This window comes from Chrysemys picta, chromosome 13 (genome assembly GCF_011386835.1).
Source record: "Chrysemys picta bellii isolate R12L10 chromosome 13, ASM1138683v2, whole genome shotgun sequence".
Taxonomy (NCBI): Eukaryota; Metazoa; Chordata; order Testudines; family Emydidae; genus Chrysemys; species Chrysemys picta.
The window spans coordinates 24,529,724-24,546,201 of NC_088803.1; the positions used below are offsets into that span (position 1 = coordinate 24,529,724).

The 16,478-nt window shown below is 46.7% G+C and overlaps 1 protein-coding gene across 10 annotated transcripts in view; it reads left to right on the forward strand.

The window, feature by feature from the left end:
• RALGAPB (Ral GTPase activating protein non-catalytic subunit beta) overlaps nucleotides 1-16,190 on the forward strand; it is a 136,233-nt gene extending 120,043 nt beyond the window's left edge. For 9 of the 10 annotated variants that reach the window (XM_005295442.5, XM_008168152.4, XM_005295443.5 and 6 more), the window contains 4 exons: nucleotides 2,121-2,229; nucleotides 2,648-2,726; nucleotides 9,659-9,807; nucleotides 11,248-16,190. In XM_005295442.5, coding sequence (XP_005295499.2) covers nucleotides 2,121-2,229; nucleotides 2,648-2,726; nucleotides 9,659-9,807; nucleotides 11,248-11,441 — 531 coding nt within the window. In that variant the 3' untranslated portion in view covers nucleotides 11,442-16,190. The remainder of the gene's footprint in view (nucleotides 1-2,120; nucleotides 2,230-2,647; nucleotides 2,727-9,658; nucleotides 9,808-11,247) is intronic. The other variant, XR_010592446.1, reaches the window with a different exon arrangement.
• Nucleotides 16,191-16,478: the final 288 nt, after the last annotated feature.

The following is a 16,478-nucleotide window of genomic DNA, read 5'->3' on the forward strand; positions in this document are numbered from 1 at the left end:
CCCTGCCTATCACAATGGGGGAATCAACATCTGCCTAATGCTACTGTCTAAAAATAATAGGGTAAAAGCAGTGTTCATATTGTCAGATAATCAGTTATCCAAATTAGTGAGACAGAAGACTTTTTGCATGTTTTACACTTGCAGCCTTATTACGATAGAATATCCTTTCAAATGAAGGATCACCAAGATGTGTCAGGTTTATCCAACTTCACTAGAACAGGATAATTCTGGTACAATCAACAGTGGTAAGATTAATGTTGACAACTAGGCAATTATATCTAGTAGACTGTGTGTTGTTGCAGTGACTGAATACAAATATCTCAAACCACTGGGAAATAGCTGCCAAGGAGAGCCGGAACAGTACTTCCCAGTGGCTGGTCACAGACAAGTATAGGTCGCATGACAACCAGAGTGTGGCACATGATAGGAGAGGGAAATGTGAAAGACTAGCTTGCTGCCAAGCCCACCTGGTGATCTTGTCCTAGATGCTTATTGCATGAATACATGGAATATGCCCATTTTACTGCCTTCTTTCCTTTGTGATCTCAGTGTAATATTGTAGCTATGGTACCAGCTGCTCCAAGTATGATGAGAACTCTGCTGCTGCCTCCAGCTCATGTGTCTGCAGATTCCAGGCCATTGCTATCTGCATTTACCTTTTGATGACTGCCTTCAGGAACCCAAAGGGCTAGATACTCTTGCATAAAAATATAGGTTCCCTAAGAAACATAATTGGCAGGTAACCCTGGGGAGAGAGCATGTGTGCGGACGCGCGCACACACACACACACACACACACACACACACACCCAATTGATGGAATTTTCCAACTGGTCCTTGCCCATAACTTAGTTCAGAACACAATCTCTTCTAATGTCCAAAGCACTCATTGGCAAATGACAGTTGGGCACCTGACTTCCTTTGAAAGTCAATGGGCGTTAAGAGCCCAATTACCTTTTATGCATTTGAAAATCTCCCCCTCTGCTGTTACAGGGCTGTCTATGTATCTGAAAGGTTAAAATAAAACCATTTAGGTTTGATAGGTGAGAGGTGTCAAACTTTTTTATTAGGTGTGAAATATTTTTCATATCACTTCTTTGCCTTCCTAGCACCTTCATTATAGGATCTTAAAGTACCTTAAAAACCTTGAATCTCACTTTGTCTCTGGGCAATGTCCTTATACAGTGGAATCAATGAGGCACAAGAGGGTAACTTGAGCTAGTGGCTCAAACAGTAAGAGAACTAAAAAGGTCTGATGCCCATTCCCCTGCTCTTCCTTCCTGCCTTCCTCCACGCTTCTGTGGTCATACGGTAGTGACTAAAATAAGTGTGACTACCTTTTGCTTCCATTAGCACGGCTGATCCCCTGTAGTTATGGGAAAAGGAGCGGGATTCTGCTGTACACATCATCCCCAGCGTTATGAGCTACATTCCCACTGTAGCATCAGATTCTACCTTCCGTTACTTATAGCTGTGTCTGTCTGTTTTCAGTGGGGCTGAACATGTGTAACTGATGCAGAATCTTTGATGATTCGTGAGCCAGAAAGAACTCTGGTCAGCTTTCAATTCCAGATTGAGTTTGCAGTAGAGGGAATTAAGAAAAATTTTGTCTCAACCACTCCAGAGCAAATTTGCTGAGTTAACAAATAAAAAGAAAGATACAGTGCCCCATTGCCATTTTCAGAGCAGTATCCTAGCTTGTGGGCTGCGAAGAATGATGTGTAGGCTTCCATACTAGCACAGGAGTATGTCACGGTGTTTATATGCATGAACCAGGATGTTAGTTCAGTTGGTTTGCCCTCAGACAATAGCAACAAAGTAAATGGAGAGATGTTCATCAACAGATTTCAGTGTTAACCTCCCAAGCAATAAAAATAAGTATTATAAACAAAGTGTGGAAAAAAACCCAAATCATGGCTCATAATTGACTGACAATTACAGTGCAGCTGTAGCCTAAACAACAACAGCTCCATCTTGTGGCTGTCACGTGTGCTTCCTAGCAGTGCACCTCTTGTCTCTCTGATGTCCAAAAATGTCTTTTAAGAGTGACTACAGTATTGTTGCTTGTTTAATTTAACTTTCATTATTTTGCAAATGCCACTCTACTCTTCTTCAAAACAGCTCAGTCCTACTTCCAGATCAAAGAAGTTGCCTCAGGGCCGGACCATTCCACCAATGGGACCTGAAACCAAGGTGTCTGTGGTCTGGGTTGAACGTTATGATGATATAGGTGTGTAGAACTTCTGCTTTTTGTAATGAATTAATGTAATAACAGGGCCAGTAACTGAGTTATATGTGAAATATTTTATTAAATAGAGTTTTGTTTTTAGGTACACCTCTACCTCAATATAACGCTGTCCTCGGGAGCCAAAAAATCTTACCGCGTTATAGGTGAAACCACGTTATATTGAACTTGCTTTGATCCATTGGAGTGCGCAGCCCCACCCCCCTGGAGCACTGCTTTATCGCGTTGTATCCGAATTCGTGTTATATCGGGTAGTGTTATATCGAGGTAGAGGTGTATATAGTAGATTGTGATTTACCACAGTAGTTTGCATTTAAATTATCTAAACTTAATTGTTTTGATTTCTGTCCAAATTTTTATAAGTGAATACTTAACCTGTACTGTAAACCTCTTTTTCTTCCAGAAAACTTTCCCCTCTCTGATCTGGTTTCTGAGACCAGCACTGGTGTAGAAACTACATCAAATAGTAGCACTTCCCTAAGGTATGACTTTGAATTTCTTTTCATTACATTTTCTCTACTTTTTGCAAGCAACTGAATAGTTCCTGACTGGCTACATTAGCTTTCTTCAGTTTTCTTGAGACAGCTGCATGAGAATGACGTCAAAGATGCAATCTTGTTCAGAATGATGCAGTGAGGCTCTTCAAGTGGTTTTCCAGTCTTCCCTTTTCTCTTTTTCTGGCCACTAATGGAAGGACTCTTCTGTTGCAGGGGTTAGAACATGAGGCTGGGAATCAGACAATTTGGGGTTTTCTCTCTGGCTATGTGACCGGCCATCGAAGCTTCTCGGCCTCTGTTTTACTCACTTACAAAATGGCTTGAAACTTATTAAATTGGTGTCTGCAGCACTTTGGACTCTTATGATAGAAGGAGATATACAAGTGCTTTATTATAGTTGATCCCCTTCCTCCCCCCATTCTTAAGTACAGATCATGGGACAGTGGAAACCCTTACGGGCCAGGCTCACAGGCACCTTTTTGCTGGCATCCTAAAAGGTTGTGGTACTTCCGACAGCTACATGGTGTACAGTATGATTGACCATCTCGCACAAAGAAAAGCTTGTTCTTCTTCGAGTGCTTGCTCATATCCATTCCAATTAGGTGTGCGCGCGCTGCGTGCACAATCGTCGGAGAATTTTTACCCTAGCAACACCCGGTGGGTCGGCTGTGGAGCCCCCTGGAGTGGTGCCTTCATGGCGCTGGATATATATCCCAGCCGACCCAGCGCCCCCTCATTTCCTTCTTACTGCCCAAGATGGTCGTTGGCACTGTGGAGCGCGGCATAGCTGTCCTCCGCTCTCCCTAGCTTTTACTTCCCGGTTTAGATATTATTATAGTTATATAGTTATAGATTTAGTGTAGTACAGTAGTTGTTAGTTATAGATTTAAGTTTTAGTGAAGTTAGCGGGCTGGAAGGGGTCCCTCCCCCCCTTCCTCCCGGCGTGCTGCCCGGGCTCATGCCCAAGGCTCTGGGCTTTAAGCCGTGCTCAGCCTGTTCAAAGCCTATGCCAACGGGAGATCCCCATGACTCTTGTTTAAAGTGCCTCGGGGAGTCTCACCAGACCGAAAAGTGCAAGATCTGTAAGGCTTTCAGGCCTCGAACTAAAAAGGAGCCAGACTTTAGACTCAAACAGCTCCTATGGAGGCAGCCCTCAGCCCGGATCCTCCTTCAGCACGCCAAGTTCCAGCACCGAGTGCTTCAGTGTGCAGTGCTCCGGCGGCGACTTCCAGTACTGCACCGCAAGGAGATGTGGATAGAGTCCCACGGCACCGGCCTTCACCAGCACCACATCCACTGCAAGCATCTTGGCGCCGGTCCCTGTCCCCAGGTCAGAAGAGACCTCACAAATCAGAGGGGACTGCCTCCCAACAACAGGCACCGGCACCCCCCTTACCTACCTCGGATGCGCGTCCGGGACCAGAGCGACTGAGGATACAGGCGCTGATATCGGCACCGTTGACTCCGACACCGGCAGAAGGGCCGTTGAGTCCGGCGCGGACTGGCTTCCTGACCCGCACCGTGGTTGAGCCCCGTCTTCCATTGACGCTGGAGACGTTTGCAACGGCTAGGGACCTCATTGCCCTTACAGAACCGGCACCGACTCAGGCTACGGTACTGCATCCCACCCGTGCGGTGCAGTCTAGGGGCAAGCCAGCCCTATTACGTCCACCATCTCTGAGCGTGGACTCTCGGCACCGCTCCCGATCTAGGAGTAGGTCCCGGCGCCACTCGTAGTCCCGGCACCGTTCTCTATCACGGCACCGGTCATACTCACGGCCCAGATCTTCCTCCCGGTACCGTTCCGCCTTGCGGCACCGCCTCGGTACCGTTCGAACTCCCGACGCCGCTCCCGGCACCGGTCAGAGCGCCGATCCTGCTCGAGAAGCTGCTCCCGGCACCACTCCTACAGACGGTCTTCATCGCGATTCAGGTCTGGATCTCGGAACCGGCATGACCATCGACACCATTCTCGATCCCGGTACCGCTTCCTGGCATCACGCAGAGACAGTTCTCCTGTGGGCCAGCACCGTTCGGGACCGTTCCCAGGGGAATCAACGCACACATGCTCCGCACCGCCCTGGCCCTCACGATCCGCCTCACGCTCTTCCCAGTCGGACGGCGCCTCCTGCTCAGCCTATCCCGCACCGGGCCAAGCAGCGGACAACCTGGGTCACTGGCAGGATGAGGCCAAAGACCCTAGCCAGGAGCCTGCACAGTGTTCTTTCTGGACCCCATGGGCGTACCACCAAGCCCAAGGGGTTCCACCTGCGGCCTCCTGCTCAGCACATTCAGACTCCCGAGTACCGGAGGCCACCATCAGTCGTCCCCCCCTGGGGGGTAAGGAGGCTCCTTACCCACTCCTACGCAGGCCCCAGACCCCGGTACAATTGATCCTGAACATCAGGACCCCTCGCAATTGGACCCGCCACAGGGTCCATTAGCCCCAGTAGCATCTTCTCCAGATGAGGTGGGGGGGGGGGGGACGACACCCACCCCACCCCCCCGATAGACCTACGTGCTCACCAAGACCTTTACATAGGGTGGCATGTAACATGGACCTCCAAGCAGACGAGATAGTGGAGTTGGAGGACCCGGTGGTGAGCATCCTTTCAGCTGACGCCCCGTCCCGGGTAGCGTTGCCCATCATCCGCACCATTCAGGCCAACGCCAAGACAATATGGCAGACCCCTGCCTCTATCCCACCTACTGCCAGAGGGGTGGAGAGGAAATACTTTGTTCCCTCTAAGGAGTATGAATACCTGTATACTCACCCTCAGCCGTGTTCACTGGTGGTGTCCTCAGTGAACTCAAGGGAACGGCATGGTCAACAGGCCGCAGCGCCCAAATCTAAAGACACCAAGTGCTTCGATTTGTTTGGATGCAAAATTTACTCAGTGAGGGGCCTACGGCTCAGAGCTGCAAACCCAACTGGCGCTCTTGAGCTGTTATGATTATAACTCGTGGAACTCCATGGGTAAATTTAAGGAGTTGATTCCACGACAGTCCAGGGATGAGTTTGGGGCTTTAGTGGAAGAGGGCAAAAAGGTGGCTAGGACATCCTTACAGGCCTCTCTTGATGTAGCAGAGACTGCTGCTAGGACCCTGGCGTCGGGCATAGCTATGCGACACATCTCCTAGCTTCAGGTGTCTGGCTTACTGCCAGAACTGCAACAGACCCAGCAGGATCTACCATTTGATGGGCAGGGCCTATTTTCGGACAAAACAGACTCTCGGTTACAGAGCCTAAAAGACTCCAGAACCATCATGCGCTCCCTGGGGATGCATATCCCAGTTACCCAGTGCAGGCCCTTTAGACCACAGCCTCAAAGGTTCTACCCTCCCCCTTGTCCAAGGCAAGACTTTTACAGAAGACGTGGACAAGGTGGTAGAAGGAGATCCACTGGCCACAAACCCGGTCAGAACCAAGGCCCTCCTAAACCATCGTCAGGGCCCAGGCAAAATTTTTGAAGGTGCGCCCGAGGATGGCGTACTAGTCACCACCCAGGATCCTTTCCTTCCATTTCGAGATCGTCTCTCCCATTTTCACCATGCGTGGTCCCTTATAACTTCAGACCAATGGGTTCTTCGCATGGTGGAAAGGGGATATTCTCTCCAATTTTCTTTTCCCCCATCCCTCTTCAGGGACCACTCACACGAGCAATTCCTTATACAGGAGGTCTTTACACTCCTGTCCATGGGAGCGATTGAGGAGGTTCCATCAGAGCTAAGGGGCACGGGGTTTTACTCCCGCTATTTCCTAATCCCCAAGGCAAAAGGGGGACTTCGACCCATATTAGATCTGTGCGGACTCAACAAATTCATGGTAAAGTTCAAGTTCCGCGTGGTCTCATTGGGGACAATTATCCCTTCCCTGGATCCTGGAGACTGGTATGCCGCCCTCGACATGAAGGACGCGTATTTTCACATAGCGATTTACCCTCCGCACAGGCGCTTCCTTCGCTTTGTGGTGAACCACGAACATTACCAATTTGCCGTCCTTCCCTTCGGGCTGTCCACGGCTCCGAGAGTGTTCACCAAATGTATGGCCGTCGTGGCAGCCTACCTTAGTCGTCAACGGATACAGGTGTTCTCGTATCTCGACGACTGGCTCATTCGGGGCCACACCAGGGAAGAAATGCGATTCCCACGTCCAACTCACCCTAGGCACGTTCCGCAAGCTGGGCATCTTACTCAACAGAGAGAAGTCAACTCTGGAACCAACCCAGAGAATAGAGTTTATCGGGGCAGTCTTAGACTCCAGACTCGCCTGCGCTCTCCTGCCAGGCACTCGTTTTCAGGCTATTGCAAACATCATCCGCAGCCTCCAAAGCTTCCCGACATCCACGATAGGAACGTGCCTCGACCTTTTGGGGCACATGGTGTCGTGCACTTACATAACCAGGCATGCCAGACTTCGGCTCCGCCCGCTTCAGGCCTGGGTATCAACGGTGTATCGTCCAGGTCAGGACAGCCTGAACATGGTGGTCACGGTTCCGGAATCGGTCTTGACCTCCCTCAGCTGGTGGCTGAACCACACATCGGTGTGCGAAGGGAACCATTTCACACCCCACAACCTTCCTTATACTTTGTCACAGACGCATCATCTCTGGGCTGGGGCGCCCACCTCGGGGAAGACCAGACGCAGGGCCTTTGGACTGCATCCGAACTAACTCTGCACATCAATGTATGAGAACTGATGGCAGTACGCCTAGCGTGTCAGGCGTTTCGCGGTCTCCTACATGGCCCTTGTGTGGCAGTCCTCACAGATAACACCACGGCCATGTTCTACATCAACAAGCAAGGGGGAGCCCAGTCGTCCCCCCTATGCCAGAAGGCCATTCGCCTGTGTGAGTTTTGCATAGGCCACTCAATACATCTGATGGCGTCATTTCTCCCAGGAGTCCAGAGCACGCTGGCAGATCACCTCAGCAGGTCCTTCCAGACTCACGAGTGGTCGATTCGCCCAGATATCATCCACTCCATCTTCCAGAGGTGGGGATTTCCCCAGATCGACCTATTCGCCTCACGCATCAATCGGAAGTGCCAAGTGTTCTGTTCTCTCCAAGGGCGCTCTCAGGGCTCCCTGTCAGACACTTTCCTACTGCCATGGAGAGACCAGCTGTTCTACGCCTTCCCTCCATTCCCGCTGGTCCACGGGGTCCTGCTCAAGCTGCGCAGGGACAAGGCACGCATGATTCTGGTCGCTCCAGCATGGCTAAGGCAGCACTGGTACGCCACACTCCTGGAGTTGTCGGTAGAACCTCCGATCACGCTCTCGCTGTGGACGGACCTGATCTCCCAGGACCACGGACGACTCTGTCACCCCGACCTGCAATTGCTCCACCTTACCGCGTGGATGCTGCATGGCTAACTCGGGCGGAGTTACTCTGCTCACAATCCGTGCAGCAGGTTCTGTTAGGCAGCAGGAAACCCTCCACACAGGCCACCTACTTAGCCAAATGGAAGCGCTTCTCCTGTTGGTGCGAGCAACGCGCCATGCCTCCCTTGCAGGCGTCGATACCACTTATACTGGACTATCTCCTATCCCTAAAACAGCAGGGCCTGGCGATATCATCAGTCAGGGTGCACCTGGCAGCTATCTTGGCGTGCCATCCAGGAGAACATGCTTCCTCGGTCTTCCCTAACCCAATGGTCATCCGATTCTTAAGGGGCTTAGACCGCCTATACCCACAGCTGCGTCAACCGGTTCTGGCGTGGAACCTTAACCTGGTTCTCTCCAGGCTCATGGGGCCCCCGTTTGAGCCAATGGCTACCTGCTCACTCCTTTACCTATCTTGGAAGACAGCCTTCCTTGTAGCCATCACTTCAGCAAGGTGTGTTTCTGAAATCAGAGCTCTCACGTTGGAACCTCCGTATACAGTCTTCCAGAAAGACAAGGTGCAGCTTTGCCTCCACCCTGCCTTTTTCCCCAAGGTGGTATCAGCTTTTCATGTGAACCAGGATATCTTCCTCCTGGTCTTCCATCCTAAGCCGCACACTATGCGGTAAGATCAACGTATGCACTCTCTGGACGTGCGCAGGGCCCTCGCGTTCTATATCGAGCATATGAAGCTGTTTAGGAAGACGACTCAACTCTTGGTTGCAGTGGCTGACCGGATGAAAGGCCTTCCGGTCTCTTCGCAACGTATCTCCTCTGGGATCACGTCCTGTATTCATGCTTGCTACGACTTGGCCGGTGTCGCAACACCACGCCTCTCCGCCCACTCCACGAGGGCTCAAGCCTCCTCAACCGCTTTCCTGGCCCAGGTTCCAATCCATGAGATCTGTAGAGTGGCGGTTTGGTCATCCGTTCATACCTTTGCCGCTCACTACGCGTTAGTACAGCAGTCTAGAGATGATGCTGCATTTGGCTCAGCCGTTCTACACTCAGCGATGTCTCACTCCGACCCCACCGCCTAGGTAAGGCTTGGTAGTCACTTAATTTTGGAATCGATATGAGCAAGCACTCGAAGAAGAAAAAATGGTTACTCACCTTTGTAACTGTTCTTCGAGATGTGATGCTCATATCCATTCCAAACCCGCCCTCCTTCCCCACTGTCGGAGTAGCCGGCAAGAAGGAACTGAGGGGACGCCGGGTCGGCTGGTGTATATATCCAGCGCCATGAAGGTGCCACTCCAGGGGGCTCCACAGCTGACCCACCGGGTGTTGCTAGGGTAAAAATTCTCCGATGATCATGCACGCGGCGCGCACACACCTAATTGGAATGGATATGAGCAACACATCTCAAAGAACAACAGTTACAAAGGTGAGTAACTGTTTTTTTTATTTACAAACCATTTTTGACTGTCCGTTCTTGCTAAGCACATTGTCTCCATTCCCCTTCCCCTAAATGTTCTCTCAAAATACTTTCTCTGTTACTAATTTAACAAGTGGTTTGTTTGTTTTTCTTTAGATCAACCACTCCTGAAAGAGAAGTTCCTGTAGTTTTCATCCATCCCTTAAACACTGGGTTATTCAGGATAAAAGTGCAAGGCGCTACTGGGAAATTCAACATGGTCATCCCCCTGGTGGATGGAATGATAGTTAGTAGGCGAGCTCTTGGTAGGTTCTGTTTTGTGAAAGGGTATATATGGGACCTAGCAGAGCCTTTGCTACCTGACTGTTCAATGATTAGTCTGTATTAAAATATGAATTGGATCCTTCCCAACTGGTATGAGATACTTTTGACTCAGGAATAGCTGCTGAGTTTTCCTCCTGGCTCACAGTGAGTGGAGGCAGTCTGCCTGCAATCCTTCTGCAGAGGGAACAGTACATTTAAATTGACAAGCACTTTATCCATGCTTCCTGGTTTGGAAACATTTTTGTCACTTTCACTTTGTTGTTTGCACTAACAGTGGTGTGGCCGAGGCAAGGGGCGCAAACACCGAATAGAGAGAGAGGCGGGAAAGGGGGCGGGAGAAAGACAAGTGGATAAACTTGTGGGGAAAAGATTTAAGTGGCTGTAATGTTGGTGACTCACTGAGATCTAAGAATATGTCTACACAGCCTGTAGCAGTGAGCCGCTTAGCCCAGGTCAAGAGACGTGGGTAACAAGGCTCCCTTTTGCACTCTAAAAATAGCTGTGTAGACAGTGCATTGAAGTTGTGGCTCACACTGTGAAACCAAATGCCTCTCTGGACCCCAGAGCCCAAGCTCCAGCCCAAGCCGCAACTTCAACACATAAAAATACCTGCACAGGTATTTTTAGAATGCTAACATAAGCCCCGCTAGCCCGAGTCTCTTGACCCTGGGCTGGGAGGCTTGTTGCTGTGGGCTTTGTAGACATCCCCTGAGACAAAAATGTAGTCGGCTACCAAAGGATACATGTTAAATACTCCCTTGCTGAGTATTTTGTCGCAGTGTGTTCATCCCTTCTAGTCCAGCTCCAAGATACAGGAGAAAGCTATTGAGCTTCAGATATTAAAAAAATCCTCTCTCCCTAGCATCCCAGTAAATGTTAAACTTAAGTTTTACACACTCTAGTACTTTCATTCTCTGCACTGCCATGCGAAAGAGCTGGGCAGGATTGCAGCTCCCCATGACTCCCAGGTGGGCCGACATGCTGTAGAGGTGGTGCGTTCAGCCCCTTGGGACTGGGAGAGCCGGACAGGCAGTATGTTCCATCACTAGGGGTGGCTGAGACTCAGTTTACGAACTACTCTCTCTTGCTGGCCAGTCAAGGAATAGCAGATGTGGTCCTTCATGCAGGCCCTGCTTCAGCCAAACATGGAGCCCAACAGGCAATCTCTAAAGCATTACATTGAAAATTTGCTTTTAAAATAACGCTTAATAACAAAGAGGCCTCTCGGTGGTGGAAAGTTGTGATTCCTCAATAGCTACCTTTTAACAAGGGTCACTTACCCAGAGCACTGACAACAGTTGCCATTGGTCTCTAGCTGGGACGGAGCCCAGATTGAAATGTCCATCCTCTAGCTGGGAAAGCAGAGGAGGAGAAGTGGGATTGATTTTATTTAAACTTAGCACCACTTTTTTCTCTTTCAGGTTTCTTAGTGAGACAAACAATAATAAATATTTGTCGGAGAAAGAGGCTGGAAAGTGATTCATACAACCCTCCACATGTCCGCCGAAAACAGAAAATAGCTGACATTGTCAATAAATACAGAAACAAGCAGCTGGAGCCAGAGTTTTATACCTCACTTTTCCAGGAGGTTGGGCTCAAGAACTGCAATCCCTAGACCAATATCCTTCCAGGACAATTAGATCAGAGCTTGGTGGCTACAGTAATTGAAACAGTTAGACAACCAAAAAAACCCAAACCACCCTGCAAAAAAATCTCCCCCTCAGTCCTCCAGAGTAGAGAGAAATGACTCAGTGGATACCATGCAGGAGGAATCAGGAATGAATAGGCTCTCAACCTTCAACATCCTAATAAGACCACATCTTTGAACACAACTCCATGTCCCCTCCACAAGAGGAGGCAGAAATTATCCCACTTTCACCATTTAAACATTTTCCCATTCTGTTAGAAAAAATATAGCAAGTATGTCTGAGAGAGGCTTGAATGCAGCCCTGACAGCTTCCCGAGTTCAAAGAAAACTACGGGTTCCAGGCGTAGGTTCAGGAACGAACAGTTGGGGCTTCCTTCCTCGCTGCTCCAGGAGATTTGGTTCAAGAACTAATCCGGAGACTAGTTCCTTACAAGACCAGAAATCAAGAACTTGCCTTGTCCACTCACCCACCGACAACCAACCACTGCATTCCACACCAGTCCTCCGGGATACTCGAAACATCATCTCTTAGCACAACCTTCATTCTCACCTAATTACAGGAAGGAACAAATAAATATCTCATCTAGTGAGAAGGACGCACTGAATACAGACCTCCATCTCTGCACAGGGGGATGGAAAATGAAATACAGATAAACCTGGCCCCCCCATCTGAACGAAAGGTGTCTGAGTGCACACATGCACAAAAGAAGAAAGGAACAGAGTCATCTTCCCTTCACACCTGCTGGGGAAGAGAGACCCCATCTCGGAGCATTAACTATCCACTTTAAGGAGTTAAATAGAAGTTCTTAAAAATACCTCCAAACTCAATAGAAGAGACTTCTCTGACCAAAAGCATTCAACTCCTATAACAAACTGAAGGAGAAAAAAGTTAGTTCATAAACATCAAGTCATGAAATCCATAGCTCAAGTGCTGTGATTCCATAGTTACCTCTCAATAAATTCCAGAATTACTGCTGGGGTTCAGCATAACTGAGTTTTATGCATATTTACACTTATACCAGGCATACACAGAAAACCTGAGATTACCTTACTTTCAAGAATTTTTTTCTACTAGATAACCGAGTTGTCTTGCAGTCATGTATAAACAAAGCTAAGGCATTAAGGTCTGTTGCAAAATGTCACTCGGTTTTAATACAATTTGGTTTTATGCCACTAACTAAATAGCCCATTATAATGATTAAATTGCCTGCTTGCTTACCATCAGATCAAAAATGACTGTCTCCAGAAAGACTGTTTAGAGAGCTGTATGCACAAGGACTGTTCCAGGAGCCGTGTTACTGAGTGTGGTCCAGAACATTTGCTTTACTTTTGCTGAAATGATTTGGGGGCTTGCCCATTAGAGAATGTTTAACTCTTTGATATTTGTGCAGGGGTCAGACTGCTCCTCAAACGGTTAAACTAGGCCCTAAAGAACAATCACCCACCGAATTCGCTTTCTTCTCCACTCTGGGATGATCCAGGCTTCCACAGCCCGTTTAGAGTGACTATTGTGCAACTGGCTCATAATTCAGCATAAAATACTATAAAGATGCTCTGCGTTTAATTTGTTCATCTCAAGTAGTGGCTACTGTTTCTGAAAGTGGTTTCCTTTCCTAAGGACTGATTAAAGTGGCCAGTTGCCCTTTACAGCAAGGAGAGGGATCGTAAGCTCTAAACTCCTCTATTCCCTCATTTTAGTGAGCACAGGTCAAAAGTTTTCTCCAGAACCCATAGCCCCCCCCCCCCCTTCTGTGTCATAAACTAACAGTTAAATATAAATATTTTAGTCCCAAGTAAAACAGGCCTGTAGCATGAAATGTGGATTTTGCATTCTGTGACTATTGATGGCTGTTTTGTCCTCTACAGAGCTACTGGCTTCCATCTGAGCTCCTTTGCTCTTTAGATGGAACTTTTCCCCTCTGCTGGGCTCAATAGTGTCCAGTCCCCTTTCCAGGCATCTGCCTTTACATTAAGATACCAAAATTGTTTTATGCAGTGCACAAACTCTCACCGAGGGACATGTTGAGAGGCAGAAGTCAGATTGACAAATATAGGATTGGAAATTCCAAAATCCACTGTAATATGATGCAGAAAAGCGTAATGCAACGTTCACGATTCCTCTTCTCCCCCACCCCCAAAAAATTTAATTTGCATTGCAATGATGAATTATTGCATGATGAATAGCTGAAGTTTGTCAGTGCACGGGGGGGGCGTGATGTGCGGTCTCTTCTGATACAGTAGATCAGCAGAAAGGATTGGTGTAAGGAGGAGGAGTTTGGCAGGTTTATTATAGTTTATTATGAAAAGACATTCAGAGACTTTTAATGCAAAGCGCAATAAGTTTTGATATTTATTTAACTTTTATATTTTTGAAAGTGACTTTTTGCAACAGTTCTGACTTCAAAACAGGCTTAGTAAGGAAAGTATTTCATCACACAATACTAATGTAACAAGAAGTGGTCTTTTACAAAGAATAAATTGAAAAAGTGCCCTAAACATCCACCTGAAAGGACTTTTGAGGATGTGACAAAGGGGGAGAGGTGTTGGGTGATGGAGTGTGCTCCTTATAGTGGGCTAGTGCACTAGTCACTCAGCTCTGGGAATCTGGGTTCAAATCCAGGTGGATCACAAGTGAAAAATGAGACCACAAAGAAACACTGCAAACGTTTGCATGATTGCTGGTCCTTGCTTATGCCATGCCCAGGGTTCAAATAGCAAGGGGTTGCGGCAGGTCGGACGTGAAGTCCAGTAGTAGAGCTGTAGCGGGAAGCTTGTGGAGCATCTTGCCAGTGCTTGGGCACTAAATTTACCCACAATCTTTATGTACCTATTTGATCTAATATGACCGAACACATTTAGTCCACTGAATAAATGGCATGACCAGTGCATGTATACTGAAGTGGTGTAATAAACATGTTGAGCAATCAAATGTTTGCACATTATCAATAACTGTTTTTAAAAAACAAACCACCATATTTGTTTGACCAATGTATGAATTTTATAGATAAAGCCAGAAGTTCACATATGGACTAATGGGCTGCAAAAGACATCTGTCTGTCAGTTATTCAGGCCTGAAGATACATCAAGACATCTGTATTGAGAGGGGCATGAGTATTTTTTGTGATGTTAAGTCCAAGATAGCCAAATAGTCTTCACATTTTTAGAAAGATTAAAAATCTGCTCTTGGGTGAAGACTATTTCATGGTTTATTTCTGAGTCTCTAAGTTCAACTGAGACATGAGTTGTAAGTTTTTACTGTACAGGAAGGCACCCACCATGAGCATACCCAAATCACTGCTGTATTTATCCAGAGCCTGGGGAATGGGGCTTTATACCTTGCTGACACAACCTTAATTTGGTTTTACAATTGTCTGTTTAACATTTTACCACATGACTGTTACGACTTGGCCATTAATGGTTTTTCACTTGTCTGAAATAGTGAAAAGGGTGGAACTTCTGGAGAGACATTGTCCAATATAAAACTATAGTGATTACATAAATACACAATGACTCCTCAGTAGAGCCAGCATATCACCCTGAGTATTTACCCCAAATTATTAGACCACATAAGAGAGATTTGATCATGCTTAAAGGAACACTGACAGATTAAAAATCCAGATTTCCTCACGTTTCTAACAACACCATAGATTATTACAACTGAAAATTAACCACCACCCCCTCAATTTTCTTAACACTTAAATGGCCTAGTTACTAATTGCATTTCATTCTTGGTAGACAACGTATTGACTGTTTCACTTGCGTATAGTTTATTTTCCGTCTAGTAACAGGCACCAGCATAACACTACAATATTTGAGTTACAAACATTACACAGGTCTCAATTTAAATATTCCTTTTTTCCCTTTTTAGATCCTGAAAACATTTTGTTGGAGTCTGTAAAAATTTTTGAACTGACAGTACCCGTTTAATGATAAATTATTTCAGTAGAATTTGGGAAAAGATAACATACTGTCATCTTGTTAGTATTTCTGTATTAGAGTTGCAATAATTTTAGGACCTTAGGTCTCATTTAAAGAGTTATAAAGTATCTTTTTTAAAAGTACTTAAAAGGGTATTACAAATTTACAGCAAATGAATGGGAAAACCCATGTCTGTGAAAGATTAGATACCTTTGTGGACAGCATCTTCAAAGAAATTGTAGGAAGCAAAGCTAGTAATCTGTAGCCTAACATCAAATTACTGGCTTCACAACAGGTAGCTGTGCATTTTTCTCATGCAGTGTTCTGGTGTTTAGCCCAGGAGGATAGCAAAACTAAATTTGACTTTTAATGGTGAAAAAAAGTTAGATATGATTCAATGATCACACAGTTTAAGGGTTGATGTCTTTGAAGGAACCAAACATATACTGTTTCCGCACTGGGTTTTAGCAGGAGTGGTTTGAAATGCGATGGCCAGGTATCATGTGCTTAAAATCATGTACACTTTGTGTGAACTTCTGTATGTTGCCAAGATATGATCTTTTTGTTCCTATTGTATTTTTCTGTAAATATTACTGGCACTAAGTTGTAAAGTAAAGGCAAACTGTAAATATGAAGATGTGAACTATGTTCCTTTGTCTCTAGTACTTTATCTCTTATTTGTTTAGGGAAGGCACAAAGGCTTGTATGTATTTAGGCCAATTCTTTGTCCATAAGAAACACATCAAATATTGAATGTAACACCATTAGTCCAATAAATTTTAAAGAAATTCTTATCTAGTACCTGTGTAGTGGTCAATTTGTGAGCATGTTTTTGTCCAAGCCAACACCCAACGTATTCTAATCGCTTTCCTTAGGGATGTCCACAGTCAGCATTAATTAATGGAGGTACTGAAATAGCTGCTCTGTAGCTTAGCTCTGGTTACAGTGCACAGGCCTGGCTTTAAACCAAAACCCCTCAAGACACAATCTAGGGAGGTAGTGCCTCACAAACGTACAGTAATTTATCCTCACTACACCCCTGTTACACATGGGGAACTGCAGTTCAGAAAGGCAAAGTGTCACATG